The sequence below is a fragment of the Panulirus ornatus genome, chromosome 49 (assembly GCF_036320965.1).
Source record: "Panulirus ornatus isolate Po-2019 chromosome 49, ASM3632096v1, whole genome shotgun sequence".
In the NCBI taxonomy this organism is placed as follows: domain Eukaryota; kingdom Metazoa; phylum Arthropoda; class Malacostraca; order Decapoda; family Palinuridae; genus Panulirus; species Panulirus ornatus.
The window spans coordinates 5,326,345-5,346,064 of NC_092272.1; the positions used below are offsets into that span (position 1 = coordinate 5,326,345).

At 42.8% G+C, this 19,720-nt stretch overlaps 3 protein-coding genes across 3 annotated transcripts; 2 read left to right on the top strand and 1 right to left on the bottom strand.

The window, feature by feature from the left end:
• Positions 1 to 739: 739 nt before the first annotated feature.
• LOC139764355 (uncharacterized) lies at positions 740 to 5,999 on the top strand. Its single transcript, XM_071690883.1, has 2 exons — positions 740 to 1,558; positions 3,415 to 5,999. Exon 2 carries the CDS (start codon positions 3,431 to 3,433, stop codon positions 5,045 to 5,047), a length of 1,617 nt encoding a protein of 538 aa, XP_071546984.1. The 5' UTR covers positions 740 to 1,558; positions 3,415 to 3,430; the 3' UTR covers positions 5,048 to 5,999.
• Positions 6,000 to 6,733: 734 nt separating this feature from the next.
• LOC139764356 (uncharacterized) lies at positions 6,734 to 15,232 on the top strand. The gene is made up of 2 exons (XM_071690885.1): positions 6,734 to 9,287; positions 12,907 to 15,232. The coding sequence occupies exon 2, from the start codon at positions 12,911 to 12,913 to the stop codon at positions 14,441 to 14,443; it is 1,533 nt and encodes a 510-aa protein (XP_071546986.1). The 5' UTR covers positions 6,734 to 9,287; positions 12,907 to 12,910; the 3' UTR covers positions 14,444 to 15,232.
• A 155-nt stretch (positions 15,233 to 15,387) lies between these two features.
• On the bottom strand, positions 15,388 to 18,162 carry LOC139764357 (uncharacterized). Its single transcript, XM_071690886.1, has 4 exons — positions 17,927 to 18,162; positions 17,412 to 17,564; positions 16,774 to 16,920; positions 15,388 to 16,347 (listed from the first exon to the last, which is right to left on the bottom strand). The coding sequence occupies exons 1-4, from the start codon at positions 17,991 to 17,993 to the stop codon at positions 16,217 to 16,219; spliced, it is 498 nt and encodes a 165-aa protein (XP_071546987.1). The 5' UTR covers positions 17,994 to 18,162; the 3' UTR covers positions 15,388 to 16,216.
• Positions 18,163 to 19,720: the final 1,558 nt, after the last annotated feature.

The window sequence follows — 19,720 nt, forward strand, 5'->3', positions numbered from 1 at the left end:
ACGTATATCACGGTCGCGTCTGGTCCCACAGAATTAATGTTCTAGTTCCTTTATTACTGGTGACTCTAACGCCACACGCTACCTATGTATAACTCACACTAGCACCTCGCTCGAGTTGAAGTGTTCGCTGGTAAATGGTTCGTCCCCAAAGGAAAGAGAAAAAGGTTCAGATAACCACTGAACCTTTGATGGAAAGTGATATTAAGATTTTAAGATATAGTGTAAGGGGTTGATGATGGTGGGGTTTGGGGGGGTTAAGGTAGTGGGGGTTATCCAGACGGGAGGAGAACAGGTTTCTATGCTGGGGTTGCTACAACAGTGCGTGAGAGGCTTTGAGGTCAGTAACTCTCTCTCTCTCTAACTCACTCTCTTTCTCCCCTCTCTCTACCAACACGTAAGGAACACAAACGCACGTGCACATTGATCCACTGACACACGTGTACATATAGAGACGCCAAGGGCTGAATGACATATTTTCACAGTGGAAGACGTCATAGCCTCGACACCAGTGAGACGCAGTGGGCGAAGGAGGTCTTGGAAAGCACTGAAATATCCAAACAACACATAAACAGAATACCAAAGGGTCTTGACCCTGATATGGCTCATGATTCTAATAGGATTTTCGCCATATGTGCTGAGGATGTGTGATGATAAACGCGACCCACTGAAACAGGAAGCCACAAGGGGTGCAATGCACTGACCCTGAGGGACGCCAGACGCAGGGGAGCCGAGGGTCATTGTGGGTCTTTGAAAAGAGACAACTTATTGGCTCACGCTGAGGAGGTCAAGGGGCTACGAGATGCGGGAGTCATTATGCCCGAGTCGAAATGCTTCGTGGGTCATGGCGGAATGATCTGTGGAGGCGGGGGGCTTGTTAGTCTCGGGTAGTTCAGAACCAAGGGAGGTAGTTCACGCATGGCAGACAAGGAGTGGGTGTATGTCTGAAGCTCTCGTTGTTTCCTTCACTTCCCCAGTCCTCCCCTGGCTGAGAGTGGCTCTTGGTTCAGGTCATACAGACTCCTCGAGGATTATGATTCTCAGAACAACACTTTTCTGCCTGAGCAGCCCAGTACGTAGTGAACCATTGAAGGTCGTACTGTGAAGAGTCTCGTTGCTGTTGCTGAAGCAGAATAATGTCATACCGTAATGTCAGATCTTCACTCGATCCTTCCGTGCGTCGCATCTAGGGACACAGCCGTCACGTCACTGGCACACATCCGGATTGTGTTGGATTATGGGTGACGAACGATTGGGGGGGGTCATAAACATTCCATCAGGTTGCGTGGATACTCGCGGATTCCCTGGTGATGACCAGTGTCGAACGAGGCTCCACTGTTTACCTGGCGTTCCCACGACACAGGTCCAGCTGTGGAGGGTGTTGAGGAGGCGATACCGCTCCACCTGAGAACGACAGCTGGCTACATCAGGCAGGTGGTAGTGGCCAGACGGGGCCTCTCTCCTCGGTACCTCACTTCTACAGGAGCTCCTGATAACCTTCGAATCCGCGTCGCATATCTTCCAAGCCCAGTGAAGATCTACTTCTTTCGAGACCTCACAGGTGAGTTGATCAAAACAAACACACAGAGAACGACATTGCACTCTGGATCAATAGCCTCTTCGTGACTGTTCCTAGATAGTGGCACTCGAGGACCCTGCAGTTCTATGAACATTTAATATCGATGTCATGTAGTTGAAATATAAGCATCTCACGTGTGGTGCCTACGTACAATAAGGGAACAAATGCATCAAAAAAAAATGTTCTTGACGAGTTGATGCTACGATTCTGGTGTTCAGTCATTCGTAAACAAAGTGACGAGTGATAACATTCTGGAATCTGAAAACGAAAATGTGATTATGAGCAAGGCAATTTTTCTGCTATAGTTAGCATACGTACGTATCTCATCTTTACAACGAGCATGGCGAATTGTATATTGGACAGTTATGTAGTGTGAGGCGAAACATAACAAGAAGACTGCAGACTTAAGAAGCAAGATGTAGTCACACTGGGTTATAGGTCAGTGAAATATTTAACTCTAGTTACATATATAATTCCAAAGGTCTTAAATCTAATGAGGCAAATAAGGGCTTACGGTTTCACTGTGCTGGGTAGCAGAATGTATGACTGTATCTTGCTCACATAAGTGTAGAAGAGATTGGGTAGGTACGCTGTACAACGATACAGGGGCGGTTTGTGATAGACAGATAGATAGATACAGACATTCACACATACACGTATAGACGTAAATAGATAGGCCAAAATACACTGAAACATAAAAACGTGAGTTATACATGTGTTGAACTTTTGGTAATGATACCTAGTTGGGCCATTCTGCGTCAAATTACCCCATAACCAAAAATCCTCCCTGCAGTTGTTTACGAAATTTTTCCCATGTGTACGTCTATACAAATGATAGATGTAGTCAAAATTTCAGTGCCAAGTTATGATTAGATATGAAGTTGTGGTTGATTGAAATTATTAGACGTCGCATTTTCACATCCCCGAATGTCGCAAGCGCTGTTGAAGCATATTTCAGTGCGAATACATGTTTTATTACTTTTTATGATAAAATTACTTTTTATGATATGTAATTTACTTTTTATGATATGTAATTTATGCCATGGGAGTCAAAATCTCAAGTGATTTTCTTGCGCATCTGCAATGCCTTCAAAGATGGTAACATTTGCATTTAGGGTTCCATTCGTGGCGGGTTTTGTTTTCTCTTTTCAGGTTTCAAGTTAATACACAAACACTGAATGTATATTGGCCTCGCTACCCACTCCATCTATAATGATGTATATGTATACATATGTATTGATGTATATATAAGTCATTCTCTAAAATAAACCTTATGTGAATCTAGGTCAGTGGGAAAACGCGTCTCTCGTTTCAACATCATGAGCAAAACATACTAAAATTATCCCCTTATTCCACGGGTGGTTTGATGATGTAAATAACCACTTATCAGATGATAGTGGACTTGCATCAGATAAGCTCTCAATTAAAGAAGCACATAACAGGTATAGACTCCAGATCAAATAACGTTTAGTGTTCCTGATGAATACCTTAGATAGGGTTGGTAATCAGAACATCCCCCCAGTTCCAGTTACGTATCCTAAATTCAACCGATCATAAGTTCATAACAATTCGGCACTTGGCTCTGAAACTTCGCGTGCAGCCACCACTCCCATGGACGTACACATGGGTCAGGTTTCTAAAAGATCTGGCGTGGTCATCCCGGGTTCTAGGGGCGTGTTGTTATAGCGTGACCACCCCGAGTCGTGCGTATTGATAGCCACCCGCAGTACACGAAGACTCAAAGGCCTAACAGTCAAGTAGATAGTTATGATGAACGGTTTATATCTACTCATCTACTGACTTATCTACCTGGTTTCGTTTTTCTTTTTTATTTGCAGGGGACGTGGCGGCGAGATGCCCCTCACGACGGCTGAGTTCATCAGGTTAAGGCGACAGGGTAAGATACCCGGGAGCCAGAAGCGTCCAAAGCCGAAGGCCCCGAAGTCAACGGCCACAAAGCCGACGGCCCCGACGTCGACGGCCCCAAAGCCGACGGCAACAGCCCCAAATCCAACGGCCCCGACGTCGACAGCCCCACAGCCGACGGCCCCGACGTCGACAGCCCCAAATCCAACGGCCCCGACGTCGACAGCCCCACAGCCGACGGCCCCGACGTCGACAGCCCCAAAGCCGACAGCCCCGACGTCGACAGCCCCAAAGCCGACGGCCCCGACGTCGACAGCCCCGACGTCGATAGCCCCAAATCCGACGGCCCCGACGTCGACAGCCCCAAATCCGACGGCCCCGACGTCGACAGCCCCAAATCCGACGGCCCCGACGTCGACAGCCCCAAATCCGACAGCACCGACGTCGACAGCCCCAAATCCGACAGCACCGACGTCGACAGCCCCAAGGCCAGCGGCCCCAACGCCGAACCCAACCGCCGAGGGGGATGATGCCTGGAAGAAGGCGCAGGAGGAGAGGGATAGACTGGATAAGGAGGCGAAGGAGAGGAGAGACAGAGAGGAGCGGGAGAGGCTGGACCGGCTGAGGAAGAAGGACCCAGCAGACGACAGACCCCAACAGGAGGCAAGAAATGACGAGTCGAAGAAACCAGAAGATAAAAGAGGAGAGCCAAGGGCGCTGGTGGACCCAGAGGAAAGGAAACAAAAGAACCAAAACGAGGAAAAGGATAACGACGGAAAGGATAAGGATAGGAAAGAGAGAGAGGAGAAGGAACGTAAGGAACGAGAGGCTAAGGAACGTAAGGAACGGGAGGCCAAGGAGCGCAAGGAACGAGAGGAGAAGGAACGCAAGGAAAGGGAGGAGAAGGAACGCAAGGAACGGGAGGAGAAGGAACGTAAGGAACGAGAGGCCAAGGAACGTAAGGAACGGGAGGAGAAGGAACGTAAGGAACGAGAGGAAAGGGAACGCAAGGAACGGGAGGAGAAGGAACGGCAGGAGAGGGAAAGAAAGGAACGAGAGGAAAAGGAACGAAAGAAAAAGGAACGGAAGGAAAAGGAAAGGAAGGAGAGGGAACGGAAGGAAAAGGAACGGAAAGAACGAGAGGAGAGAGAAGCAAAGGAACGAGAAGAAAAAGAACGTAGGGAACGCAGGGAACAGATGGAGAGAGACCGTAGGGAACGTGAGGCACGAGCGCGCAAGGTACGGGAAGAGAAGCGTCGGAAGGAACAGCAGGAAAAGGAAAACCAGGAACAGGAGGACAGGGAACGTAAGAGACAAGAGTTGCGGGAAAGGAAGGAACGAGAACGTCGAGAACGAGAGGAGAGGGAAGACCAAGAGTGGAGGGAACGTGAAGAGAAGGAACGGAAGGAACGGCAGGAACTGGAAGGACGACTCAGGAGGACGAAGGATGAGGTCAACCAGAAGAAAAAGAACAAGATGAGCCAAATGACCGTTGACCCTGGAAACAACAAGTTCAACGAGTTTATGAGCTGGTTAACGAACGGCCAGAGAACGGACATGGGCAAGTCCGGGGCGTTCCTCTTGAGTGACGACGAGGACGACTGAATCCATCGAGGACGACGACTTCGTTCCTCCTACGACCAGGACGACCGACGTCATAGCGAAGACGACCATTGAACTTCCTCGTTGACAACGACTCTGAGTGGTTCCCAGCAATGACGGCCATTGGGATATGGTGGCCTGGACCTGGAGACTTATACGGTGGCCGAGGGTCATACAGTCGTGTCCAGGGGTCGTACTGTCGTGTCCAGGGGTCGTACTGTCGTGTCCAGGGGTCGTACTGTCGTGATCAAGAGTCGTACTGCCGTGTCCAGGGGTCTTACTGTTGTGTCGACGGGTCGTACTGTCGTGTCCAGGGGTCGCACTGTCGTGGTCAAGGGTCGTACTGTCGTGGTCAAGGGTCGCACTGTCGTGGTCAAGGGTCGTACCGTTGGACACAAGGGTCGTACCGTTGTACTCAAGGGTCGTACCGTTTGTGTTAATGGCACAATGGGTGAAATAGGAAACACAGAAAATTGTTTTCCTTTTGTGCTTTGCCTGTAAATTGGCTTTCACATTTACAGTCATGCTGGTTACTTAAAGATTAGGTGTAAATGAGAAATCATCTACGTAAATTAACACACCCATTAACAATCACTTAAATCTGTACCTAAAAAGATAAAGCTATTAAATCACCAATGAAAAATGAGGCTTTTAGATTATAATTCTAAATGAACGAAAGAATTGTTTAAAAAACTTATATTTTCTTACATAATTATGTATTTAGTTATTCTATATTGTTGGTTTTCTATTGACTTATGATACTGTAAATTACTTGTGGCACTGGAGAGATCTGTAACTGTGATTTACTGTATGTAAAGTGTTTGTAAATAGACTGATAACTTTTAGAATAATTTAGTATTACTTCCCACAAGAATATCATGAGAAATGTACACGTAAAAACTTACGCACATCTTTATCAATATCATCTAGAGAAAGACAGAGACTGTATTGATTCTGATGTACATTTCCGTTAAGCTGTTGTACCTCTAGAAAATGGATTTGCCTGACAGTAATGAACCAGCACTTGCCTGGTGGACATATCCAGGGCACAGATGGCGCTTTGGGTGTCTCAGGACCAGTGGACAACCTGGCTCTACTGTTAGACTGAGGAAGGGGGAAAGAAAACGTCCATTTAGGCGAGAGACCTGAGGGTTCACATCAGGTCGAAGTGTAATACAGGTGAGTTTGGGGGTGGGTCAGGTCAAGTCAGGTCAGGTCAGGTTGGGTCAGGTCAGGTTAAGTTAGGTCAGGTCAGGTTAGGTCAGGTATATTTGGCGCTGGTCTCTTTCGCAGAAGAAGGTTGGTCAGTTGACGCCATGAGAAGTTTTACACAATGATAACATCAAACTCCACCCTTATCTCCCGCTGATCATGTATAATTCCTGGGCCGAGGTGGATTTAGATACCTTTATCTGCAGTGACTTCTCTCTGCCAGGGAGGGAGATAAGCCATGATAACCGTCATGGTATGCAGGATCTAACACTATCAGTCTTTCGTAATACACTGTGTTTGGACGACATAGATAACATCTGAACTTCGCTATACATATATATTAACCTGGGTTATGAGGCATTGGAATACATTGCGGACATATCTGGATCCTCTTTCGTTACAGAAGACACAGGTCAGCAGATCTATATCATTCTTCGTACATTTCTCTATCGCTATATAATTAGCCAGTCCATTCCCCAGTCCGTCCAGCATGCGGAGGCCACTAAAGTAATGCAACACTTCTTAGTTCAGAACACAACACCTGATTTCTTGGGGGGGAAACACATCTTCAACACTGTATTGTGTCGTGAACTCAGAATAATCTTTATTGTTCATGTCTTGTTGTCATATTTCAGTTCTTCCTCATCCTTCAAAACAACAATGATAAACAACCAACTTTGCTTTACATTTCGTACTCCATACCTCATTTCCCTACGTCACATGACCAATTCCACACCCCTGGTATAATCTGTAAACAATTCCACACACACTGATATCATCTGTAAACAATTCCACACTCCTCGTATTATCTGTAAACAATTCCACACCCTGGTATTATCTGTAAACAGTTCCACAACCCTCGTATTATCTGTAAACCATTCCACACCCCTCGTATTATCTGTAAACAATTCCACACCCCCTGATATCATCTGTAAACAATTCCACACCCCCTGGTATTATCTGTAAACACTTACATTAGCATGACAAACAATATCGCCTCTTCGTTGCTAGGCGGCCATGCACATGGGGAGCAAAGCATGAATTGTGCATGACGACACGACATGCAACAAGCGAGGGGGTCAGGAGGCGGGAGAGAAGGAGTGGGATAGTGGAGGAGAAGGGGCAGAAAGTGGAAGAGGAGAGGAGGAAAATGGAATAGAAAGGTTTATAAAGAAAGGAAGACTAGTTGGCCTAAGTACACATCTGAACGTACACAAGAACTGGATTTGAATGAATATATAAACTATATATGCAATGCAGAATCTTTTGAAAGGATTAATATCAGAATCTTTTGAAAGGTTTCATATTAATCCACAAATTCAAAGATCTACAAACAAATTACCTTCAGTATTATTTGAAAAAAAAAACAAACTAAAGAACACGTCTGGAACTAACTAGATAGACCAACAAATTAAAGTCCTCACGATTGACTACTTAAATTAGGTGTTACCGGACTCCACCTGCTTGAGATTTAGCGACCTTTATCATCGTCACTTGACGAATGAGGTTCAGTTCATCCTGTCCATGTTACTGATTGTATCAAGATCACGTCAGATATCACAGGTATCAGTAATATACCATAAATCATCGACTTTAATGTTATAAAAACAACAGACAAGATCAACTTTTAGACACGAGAAAGTAACTGAATCATAATATGGATAATGCCATCACTTCAAAGCACATTTACTCTAGTTGATGTTGCTGATTCTGGTAACAAAAGTGTCGAGAACTGACGCATGAACTCCCTGATGCATCTATTGCATGACGCATGGATTAACACCATTGATGGAGTATCACTTACGGGCTGAATTATGAACGATGTGCGAGTGTGTATTGATTCCTGGGTCGATAGAGTGTGGAGAGCCGTCAGCCAACGAGAGTTTAATTTGCTAGCCATCGTAAACCTCTGCTTGCGTGTGAGACGACCATCACTTATGTCAGAAATAGATACGTTATTATTACACAGGGGTTTCTATGATCACAATAGATTCCAATGTATGACACGTACGTTTATCGAGTATTGCTAAATTATCGTCTACGTCAGCATAGCCAGACTGGTCGTTCAAGCTGGACTTATGGTGTTTGTTGTTTGTAAAATGAGAAAGAAACTCTTTAATCTCTAGATTTATTTTAAGTCTTCCTGACAGTTATGAATATACCTAGCTAATGATCAGCACCAATTATTCCTCTTATGATGAGCTCTAAACCCTCGCATCGACAGGTCATTTCAATCATCAGCACTCGCCATCTTTACCGAGAGGTAATCTAAACTGATGTTAGCATAAAGCTGACCTTGACTCATTATCATACTAGTCTTTCTGCTACATATTCTAGACAATTCTCAACGTGCTAACTCTAGCTTGCTTTTGTTAGCGTAAAATGCAATCTTTCTTCTATATTTCATGGACACAAGCTGAGTTATGGTCAAGTAATTTCCCCAAAGTAGCCTTTACAGTGAGCTTAGACCCATGTAGATTAAACGAAATGGCTCAAAACACAAGTCTATCTGGTGCATTATATGGGGTTTGTGGAAGGGCATCTGTGTGTAGTGACTGACGTGGTCAGAAACAGCTGCCCAATCTATACGTTTTCGGGTTGTTTCATCTATCACCTCTTAAAATCCCTTAAGGGAATAGATAAAAAGAGAATCGAAATTCATGTTCGAGTATACTGAATCACAGGACGCGCCTACCAAACTTCAGGGCAATCGACCCCAAAACGAGAGAATGACAAGGATCTTGATAGTGGCAAAAAAGAGGTGGAAGGCAAAAACATGGTCTCCAATCACAGGTGCACATAACAACGTACAATTTGTCGACGGTTCATTTCAGTGCTGTCCTTTCTAACAAGATTACTAAATACGAATTAGTGATTCATAAGCGGCAGTAAATGTCTGTTTTGATACAGATTGTTCAGCGAGTCCAGTGGCGTGAGTGTGATGGTGAAGAACCAGAGGGGGCGATCAGTTGGCGCCATAGCACAGTCACGCGCGGATCCCTGGCGTCAGCCGGGCTAACTGAAGCCAGGGGTATGTTGAGCGAGGCTACCTAACTTAAACCTTTAGTGGTGCCTTTGTGGCTTATTTCCACAGGTTGTTTATAGAACTGTAGTTCAATAAAGTGTTGATAACGGTATATATCACTGTAAATATGTAGTTTATAGTGCGTATCTAAAGGAAAATTGGTGGATGTTGAAATTTTGTCTGTGAATGCCATAGCGTTACAGCAGTTTACTATCAAGTGAGTGTTTTGATGACTGGATTAGACGACGTACATCAACCATCGTTTATCATCAAGATCAAAAAGACCAGTGAATGACGAGAAAGACCTATAACTGGTAACCTTTATCCTGAAGATCCACACACTGATATACCAAATACGATGTTCTTGCACATCATTAAGTTCTACTGAATAACAGTACTACAACTCTATGATAGCAGTATTATAGCATGAGCAAGAAGGGATCTATAATTGCACATAGCACAAAAACGATCTTTATGGATCTTGGAATGATTACCTGTTAACACTTAAGAGGTCAGTATGCACAGAAATTTCGTTATGTCAAATTATGTGAAGATTGTTTCTGTGCTGTGTGTACATGGGCCTCATGCACATGAGAGAGTATTTGGTCTTAGAATCATCCATAAACACCTGAAGATGTTGTTGAATATTTTTCAGTTGTGGTTGTAGCTTGACAGCCATAATAACCCTTGCAGTTGTTGGGACTAAATCCCAAACAGCTGACTTATGTTCCACAAATAGTGCAAAACTGTCTTGACCATTATTTGGGGAGCAAACTATAGCTACTAAATCTAATTAGAAGACAAACATAGTCATCAGATGTAACCATCATCCATACAGTGAAGAGTGAACTAGCATCCCCACAAGAACAACCGAAACATAAAAAGAAAAGCAAAACCAGGTTTAAACTCTGACCATTTTATCAAAATCCTCTTCAAACCGATGTCCTTCTACACCTAAGATGAATTAAGTTTATAATGCTCATTTGCTACTTACCTGGCAAGTTGCAACGTTGTACAGTCCACATTGTCTTAATTCTCCTGAACTTATTCCAAAAAAGAAGTCTTGGCAACACCCACGACGCCTTTTGAGAAGTTCTGCACCCCAGGGATATACGCTACTTTCAGTAGCAGGGGATTGTGGGCTCCTTTGAAATAAGCTCTTTGTCAAGGTCTGTATTCCCAGTGATACAAGCGTCCTTAAAGGTGACTTTTCACTCGTGGAGTCTGCTAACACTTTTATGTTCATATATTTTTCTAAACAGAATAAACTCTCCGTTATAATGCAAATCTAGAGGATGTGGATCACTAGTTAACTCACCATAACAACAAACACACATGGGTTGCTGTCAGAAAGTTACGCCCCTTTAACCTCTCGGCCAATAATCTTTCAAGATCCATCCAAGATGGCCGTGTAATGTTTACATTAGTAGCCAATCACAGCTCTAGATCCCTCGGGAGGAGATGTATCTCCACGAATCAGAGGAGTGACAAAACAATGACATAAAGCCCGCGTTATTCAAATTGATCCTAGTGAAATTTGAATGGTTTTAGGATATATTTGACTAATGCAGGACTACGATCTGTTACGGAAATGTATAGAAACATAAATATCAATAAGAAGCTCCCAGCACAACTGCAAATTCCAATTAAATGTCTTACAATAAGTCTTTATGAATCATGAATGACTTCATAAGTTCAATTAATATAACAATCTGTTGACTGAGAGATATCAAAACAATATTTATGATTAATGTCTCTTAAAACACATGTTGCGAATTGATATTTTGCAAATTTTCTATGATAAGGGACAAATTCATAGAATTTTCTTAATTATTCATTTGCAAATTATTTGTACTGTACGGGGAGGGTTTTCTACGCTCGTGTGTGTGTGTGTGTGTGTGTGTGTGTGTGTGTGTGTGTGTGTGTGTGCACAAAGCTTAAAAGTTTTAGCATTAATACAAGCAGTAGTGATAGCAGCAGTGTACCACTTCTCACTTATCTCCTCTTATCTCTCACTAGTCTTGAGACAAAGGATAAGAGATAAGGAGCAAACTGGGTCGAACCAATTCGTCAAGGGTCAATTAAGGGTTATGAATAATTAGGCCCTGAATAGCGGAAGGGACGTAGGTTAATTGTGCAGTATGTCCGAGGATAACAGGTCTCATCATAGTTCATCATTGTTATCTTGTGTACATCACACCTGACCCCCTAAACAAGGCTTCTGGCCTAGTTATGTAGTTAGGGTCAATTCCTGCAGCACAATCCTCTTACCTCTTCTGAACAGGGACATTAAGTCGTTTTTCCCGTCTAAATAAGGTAACGTCTGGAACAAACGAACAATAGGCTCGTTTGCACACATCTACGTGTTCTCCTGGCGAGGATGAACAGTTGGGTTAACTCTGGACCGACTCCCCGGCCCAGGATTCGAACCCGGGTGGATCAGCTGATGCTACTGATATATTCATAACAACATAAAGCTCATTTTACATCGAGTGTTGAGGATGTGATCGTCTGTACCAGTGCGTTCGTCCGATACTGTGTCTTGAGAGATCTATGGTTTCAAGAAAGTCTGAAAGAATAACCTCGATTTCGTGATGGGAAAGAGCGATCTCCTGCACTACGAAGTGGCAACCCACACCACGTTTTCTACGAGGCAAACAGAAATATTTCTAAGGGGAAGGTGATATATTTGAAATTCTATTCCTTTCACATCCTTCTTATGAATGTGTGTGTATAGATGCAAGCTTCCACGAGAGAGAGAGAGAGAGAGAGAGAGAGAGAGAGAGAGAGAGAGAGAGAGAGAGAGAGAGAGAGAGAGAGAGAGAGAGAGAGAGAGAGATAGATAGATAGAGAGAGAGAGAGAGAGAGAGAGAGAGAGAGAGAGAGAGAGAGAGAGAGAGAAGAGAGAGAGAGAGGGGGGGGTGAGGGGGAATTTGATGGCGTGAATTAACACACACACACATAAAAGATTTTTTTTTCCGTCACGTCATCCATTTCTTGATTGTTTTCAACCACTGTGAGCTTGTAATTAGTGACCCTTGACCCTGCGAGTGAGTAGTTGGTGTTCTTTTGATGTCTTGTCCCTCACGTGTTGGTCATTCGCTGTGGGAGGAGGGAGGGAGGGAGGGAAGGTGGGTGAGGGAGGGAGGGAAGGTGGGTGAGGGAGGGAGGGTCGTGAAGGTGTCAGGGAGCCACGTAGAGGTGTTATTGTTGACCTGGAAACCGCGAAATTCGCCAAGAGGAACCACGTGAAATGTGGATAATTGGCGACAAAAAGAGGTTAAGTCACGGTAATTACTGAGTGTAATTACTGGGTGTAATTACAGTCTCGGGATATTGGTCGTCAAAATCAAAGGGTTAGATCACCATACTCAAGGCCCTACGTTAGTGTATTCAAAGGGTTGAATTATACTCAAGTGGTTAGTCTTGTATGATGAAGGGGTCGAGTTACGGTACTCAAGTTGTTGTTCATTATGATTAACTCATCGTCTCTACAGCGGTGAGTCATTGTACTCACTGGACCAGACTGTGGTGAGTAAGGGTTAAGCACTGTACTCATGGGGAGAGAGAGACTTTGAATAATTAGAATATGACCATTTCTAACTGGTATCTTCATGTGTTGCAGCAAGATGATGCCCAAACGATTTGGCGAGCCTGGACGCGAGCAACACCTGGCTGACTACATCAGATACAGGAGGACCAATACTTCAGTCAAGAAGCCCCGGAAGCCAAAGTCAGAGCCAGCCAACCCGACCAAGGATTCGGATAAAGGTGGCGATGCTGCTAACCTGGGTAGGAAACAGGTCCCCGCCAAGGGTGACTCCAGGAACAAAGTCCCCTCAAAGGATGACTCCAGGAACAAAGTCCCCTCAAAGGGTGACTACGGCAATAGTGTCCCCTCAAAGGGTGACTCCAGTAACAAAGTCCCCTCAAAAGGTGACTACGGCAACAGTGTCCCCTCAAAGGGTGACTCCAGTAACAAAGTCCCCTCAAAGGGCGACTCCAGTAACAAAGTCCCCTCAAAGGGTGACTACGGCAACAGTGTCCCCTCAAAGGGTGACTCCAGTAACAAAGTCCCCTCAGAGGGTGACTCCGGTAACAAAGTCCCCTCAAAGGGTGACTACGGCAACAGTGTCCCCTCAAAGGGCGACTCCAGTAACAAAGTCCCCTCAAAGGGTGACTACGGCAACAGTGTCCCCTCAAAGGGTGACTCCAGTAACAAAGTCCCCTCAAAGGGCGACTCCAGTAACAAAGTCCCCTCAAAGGGTGACTACGGCAACAGTGTCCCCTCAAAGGGTGACTCCAGTAACAAAGTCCCCTCAGAGGGTGACTCCGGTAACAAAGTCCCCTCAAAGGGTGACTACGGCAACAGTGTCCCCTCAAAGGGCGACTCCAGTAACAAAGTCCCCTCAAAGGGTGACTACGGCAACAGTGTCCCCTCAAAGGGTGACTACGGCAACAGTGTCCCCTCAAAGGGTGACTCCAGTAACAAAGTCCCCTCAAAGGATAACTCCGGTAGCCAAAGATCTAACGGGGACAGGCTGGGTAATGAGAACCAGGACAGAAGAGACAGAGATGAAGGCGGCGACAGGAGGAGAGAGGATGATGAGAGGAGGAAGAGAGAAGAAGACGAGAGAAGGAGGAGGAAGAGGAGAGAAGAGGAGAGAAGACTGGAGGAAGAGAGGAAAAAGCGTGAAGAAGAGAGGAAAAGACGAGATGCCGAGAGGAGAAGGAGAGAGGAAGAGGAGCGAATGAGGCAAGAAAGAGAAGAAGAGGCACGAAGGAGAAGAGAATACGACGATAGACGCCGGAAGGAAGAAGAAAGAAGGAGACAACTAGAGAACGAGGATCAGCAGAGACGCGAAGAACTCAAGGCTCGAGGCAGATGGGGACACGACACCTCCGCCTCCGACGGGGAGTCGAAGAGACGTCCTAGGAACCAGACCAGGGGGGAGGAAGGTGGTGGCCGCCCTGCCAGCGTCCACCGGGTCCGGAGTGAGACCAGGAGCGCAGGCGACTATAGGAGCAGGAGGAGGACTTCCTACCCAGAGAGGCTCACGGACGTCGAGGAGGACGAGAACTTCCAACATTTCTGGCAGTGGATCCACAACGGGAAGAAGAACGACTTCGGAGTCTCCAAGAAGCTCTTGTTTTACAATTGATGATGACCGAGATCGATGTTTACACTCTACCAGACTCTGACTTTTGTTAGAATCGGACCCAAATGGCTCCTCATCTCCTGCTGGTAGAAATCATTTTGAACAAAAGAAACAAGGGACGTAAAGCTAATTTTCTACTGGGTTTTGGATCATCGCGATTTGTGGATGTTACCAGCAGTTGATGGAAACTGTTCAGCCTAAGAGACTTGAGGAGAAGCGGGGCCAATCATGTGTTAATGACATGATTACTGTACATAGCAGTTACCCATATTATGGAAATAGCAATTAAGATGATCCTTTGGCGTAATCATCCTTAAATATATAATTCAAACAGTGGACTTAATAATCTCTCATAAACCTATGTGACAACTAATGTCAGATACATTCTATTGCTATGATTTAAAAGATTTACAGATGAGTTAATTGTGATACAGTAATTTTTTTTGATCAGCAGCGAACAATTATGAAATGAGTTGGATGAATAATAATTTACACATTAAAATTGTTTCGCTTTGTAATCTAACCTTAGCTTAATGGCTGCCCTCACTCTGGTTGACTCACTACACTCCTATTACTCAGAATCTATTTTCAAAAATGATGAGAGAAAAATGATGTAAAAAGAATGTACTTATGAAGTTGGTTGATAAGAATCTAAGTCAAAGTTTACATGACTGGTTCAGAAGTACATGAGTCTACTAACAATTCACAGTGCTCATAATAATGTCAATATATATATATATATATATATATATATATATATATATATATATATATATATATATATATATATATATATATTATATATATATATATATATATATATATATATATATATATATATATATATATATATATATATATATATATATATATATATGTATATATGAAGTTCTGGTCATGCTAAAGACGTCTCTAAGTCTTACGTTATAAAGAATGTACAAATATAATTGACCTTTAAAGTAATTTTATTTTACAATATGATAACTTTGATAAACAGGCAAAAATCACTCTCAATATCGAGTTACATTATTTTCTTTGCAAACAAATAATTTTCTATGAGACAAACAGTAGCTAACATGTATATACATTATGTGTTATTATCACAACATTTAAAGGAATTCAAAACGTTGTATAATTTGACTTTGATATTAAGAATAATTTGCCGTAATAGTATGACGTACATTTATAATCACAATCAAATCATAGAATTTGAAAATGATGTCAAAATCTTCAATCAGGTACGTATATATGTTCATGATCAGCCTCTATAAATGAAGAACATAGAAAGGTAAAAATATGAAGAAAATTATATTCCACAAGAGCAGGACGAAGATGCCAGAGCCATCATAACACAGGCGTCCTTAAAACTGATAAATCACACCTAAAAAAAAAATCGACCAAGGGCCAAGAAAACGTGATTAGGGATCTGACTTAACCTCAAGTTTTGCTAGCACAGCCTCAGCTAGCATAGGGGGCTTCTAGAACTGAGCTAGATGCTCGTGTTCCTGGCATGGAGGTGTGGGGAGGAAGGTGGAACAATGCGTCACCTAAACAAAGAAATGTTTTGATCATGGGAGGAACATACAAGATGATGTAAGACTTTTAGTCAACTTCAAGGGATGTTTCTTGAGCTCACGAGAGAATGCGCATAATTAATCAATGATCATAATTGTGAAGGCAGTCACAGCTTGGAACACTGGCACCTCTTAAGACACTCTAACTTTTACCGAAATGAAATGAAATCACAGAGGAAGGACGACGGGTGTTGGAGAGTCTCTAGTCATCCATCAAGAGCATGGCTATGGCCACGGCAGAGACTAGGAGAACCACAGAAGAGCTGATGGAAGCCGCTCCTTCGCCTGGGATGTTCATTATGTTACCATTGCCGTTACCATCCTGGCCGATACCTGAGGAACACAGCAACAGAACATACAGGTGCTATACGGGGGAAGACGCGAGGAGTTTGGTCTAAGGTTAAACTGGTTATGAGGCAAATGAGACAAGAGATGTTCAAGTGGGTAGCTCAAACGTACATTTGAAATGTAACATTCGTCTTCAAGCATGAGCCACAAGCAAACTGTGTGTGAATGTGATTAATCACTTATCATAACTGAGAAAGTATCCAAATCTTTGGCGGGTGTGCTAACTTGACGTTCCAAAGGACTAGCTAACCATCTTTGTACAAGAGGAGAGTGCACTGGCCTCAGCAGCCAGTGTGAATAACATTTGTATTCTTAGGATCAAGAAAGATTGCCCAGTTACTTTAGGAGATGAAAAAAAATGATGAAACTCCCTTCACAACAACACATTAGATGAAACTTAAGGGAACTTACTGGAGAGCGACTTGTTGCCAGGGCCGATGTTACACTTGGGAGTACTACAGTAAGTCTGGTAGAACTTGGAGGTTGAGTCAGGTAGCTCAGAGAAGCCATCACGGGGGCAATTCTCCTGACACATACGAGAGAAGGAAACAATCTTCCCTGCCAAATGATAACAAGGTGATATATATATATATATATATATATATATATATATATATATATATATATATATATATATATATATATATATATATATATATATATATATATATCATGGAGCTTTATGACATCAATGTTACTAAATTTGAAGCCCAAGTTTGAACTCATCAAATCAAGATTTATTCTCTTTTTTTTTTGTCCCTCAATTTCAAAGTAACATCAGACAGACCGGAAGGGTTGCTTGATGAATGTAATCATACATTCTCCTCCCCAAGCACCTATTAAAGCAGTTATTAATGAAATGAACAGTCTCCACTCAAACACTGATTAAGTAACTTTAGGATAAAGATGATAATCTTCAACAAAATAATCATGATACATAAATCTGATCCATGTGTAGAATTTTTATCGGGACCAAGAAACTAATTCTTGTTTCAGTATCTTATTAGTGGATGCATCTGGGTTCTAGTGAGGTAAAGCGAGCCACGAACCTGGCTCCTCGAGATATTCTTGTCGAAGGATGGTACAACAGCCATGCTCGCCCTTCTGGCAATCCGTGGTGGGTGACCCGTTCAGAACATTGTCCGGGTCATTCAAACACGTCAGTTCATTCACAGTGCTAATACATGTGTAGCACATGAGACCTGGGGGTATAACAGACAGGTGTACAACATGAGAACTGTGGTACATCACAATATATATATATATATATATATATATATATATATATATATATAAAGGCATCATAAGTGATAAAATACTTATAATACCACCACTGAACACTTAATGTTGAGAGTGAAGGGATCGGGTTACTACTGTACGATTAAAAGTCTGTCATGGATTAAAAACAAAAACTTTTTAATCTTAATATCTTACAGTTTTATTAAGAAAAATGAAATGCCAATCATCACAGTTCTACATGATTATGTAACCAGACAAATCTACATTAACTTACATATTTAGTAACTAAAAGTCAACGTCTGAAGATGTGTTAAGATAGTCTTACCTAAAGCCCGTGGCGTCGTTGTCAGAATAATACAAAGGAGGAGCGGAAAGACATATTTCTTGTCCATGGTAACACTTGGGTGCTGTATATACACATACAACTCAGGACATGCAACCACAGAGCCCTAGTGACTGGACAGGAAACTCACAAAAACACTCGGTTTATAGGAAAGAGAACCCGGAAGTCTCAGCTTTCTTATACCGTCCCACTCGCTCACACAGACACTACTGTTGATTATGAGTCTGTGTGACGTTTGTGGGACCTTATCCTTATCTCTCCTTATCTCAGAGAGTGCCTAAGCAAGGTGAGGCATTCCCTGAAGGAATTTCTTAAATCTACGACTTTATAAATATATTTTCTTTTACAAATGTATGCGTAAATTTCTGTTTTATGGAATTATTCTACGTTTCGGTTATCTTTGTTATCATGTCATCTTTGCCATAGCTTGTAGTGTCATCAACAATGGTAAAATCACTGATAAGATAAAAAATCTTTGGTCTAGATTACTAGTTCCAGTGACTGTTGTCAACAGACAGGAGGACTACCTGTTACCTATATAGTAGACCAACCCAACGGAAAAAGTGTGAAATAGACTTTATTTCTTATAGCCATACGTTGTAAACTTGAGACACAGTGGCCAGTACTCTACCTCGCTAATATACCCAATGAGTTCAGTTATTTGCCACTGTTTTCGTTTTATTCCATTTCATTCTATTCGTTTCAAAACTTGTAAGAATTGCCATCTGTTTTCACAAGGCAAACTGTTGAACGTTCTGATAATAGAAAGAATATTTTTCGTTTTCTTTGAAAAAGAAAATGACTTAGGTTATCTGTCGAACTCACATAGAAAATCTCTATGTCTTATTTCGATCATAGAAATCGTACCTCTGCTTCCTTGGTGTCATGGTTAGAAATGGAATGACCCTCATCTCTTTTTCACTATGTCTAAGTCACAAGAGCTGCATGTCCTTGCATCATATCATATACCAACATTTCCATCGCTGATAAAGTCGTATACTTCTGTCCGTGACGCATAACTTTAGAAATTATTATCTATTTTCCCCACAGCTGACGAAAACCAGATTAGCCTTATCAGGTGAAACTCCACTAATCATGATTTCATCTTTAGCAGGTGTTCGGCAGATAAGGTCTGGCAGCTCTGGGGAAGAGAAAGCCTTTATGAAAACCTACTTTTAAAACCATGTAGGAATTCATCTGTAAAAACAGTCTATAAATCTTTGTAATATGTCCACATGTGGTTATCATAACCAAGGCGTATATCATTCTCTCCAACACGTAATGAATATGATTGAAGTATTTCTAATCTAATGGTTATAACCCGACGATAATGGGCCTTAATGACCATGGTAATCTAATGGTTATAACCCCACGATAATGTGCCTTAATGACCATGGTAATCTAATGGTTATAGCCCGACGATAATGGGCCTTAATGACCATGGTAGCTAACAGGCCTCTTTCCCCAATCACCAACCATCCACTCGACCCCCTCGTCAAATGCACTTGCCAACGAGTCGTCACTAAGAATTAAATAATCATGAATGACTGGGACTCTGATTTGATAACGGGATAACATTAAATCAACATAGTCATCATCTGTGAAATAGGAGAGCCATTAGGATTAACACGAAATATGAGGTCTTCCCCTCGTCTGACTTGGGTCAGACTATTCCTTTCGTCATGCAATATCACATACAAGTCGTCCGCTTCCTGACAGGTCACTGCAAAATCATGACCATGAGGGTCATGCCTGGAGCCACAGACGTGACGCAAT

Coding starts and splice junctions, on each gene's coding strand:
- LOC139764356 (XM_071690885.1), top strand. CDS start 12,911: ATGATGCCCAAACGATTTGGCGAGCCTGGACGCGAGCAACACCTGGCT.
- LOC139764355 (XM_071690883.1), top strand. CDS start 3,431: ATGCCCCTCACGACGGCTGAGTTCATCAGGTTAAGGCGACAGGGTAAG.
- LOC139764357 (XM_071690886.1), bottom strand. CDS start 17,993: ATGGACAAGAAATATGTCTTTCCGCTCCTCCTTTGTATTATTCTGACA. Junction 17,565..17,926: donor AACGACGCCACGGGCTTTAG/GTAAGACTATCT, acceptor TTATACCCCCAG/GTCTCATGTGCTACACATGT. Junction 16,348..16,773: donor TGGCAACAAGTCGCTCTCCA/GTAAGTTCCCTT, acceptor TGTGTTCCTCAG/GTATCGGCCAGGATGGTAAC.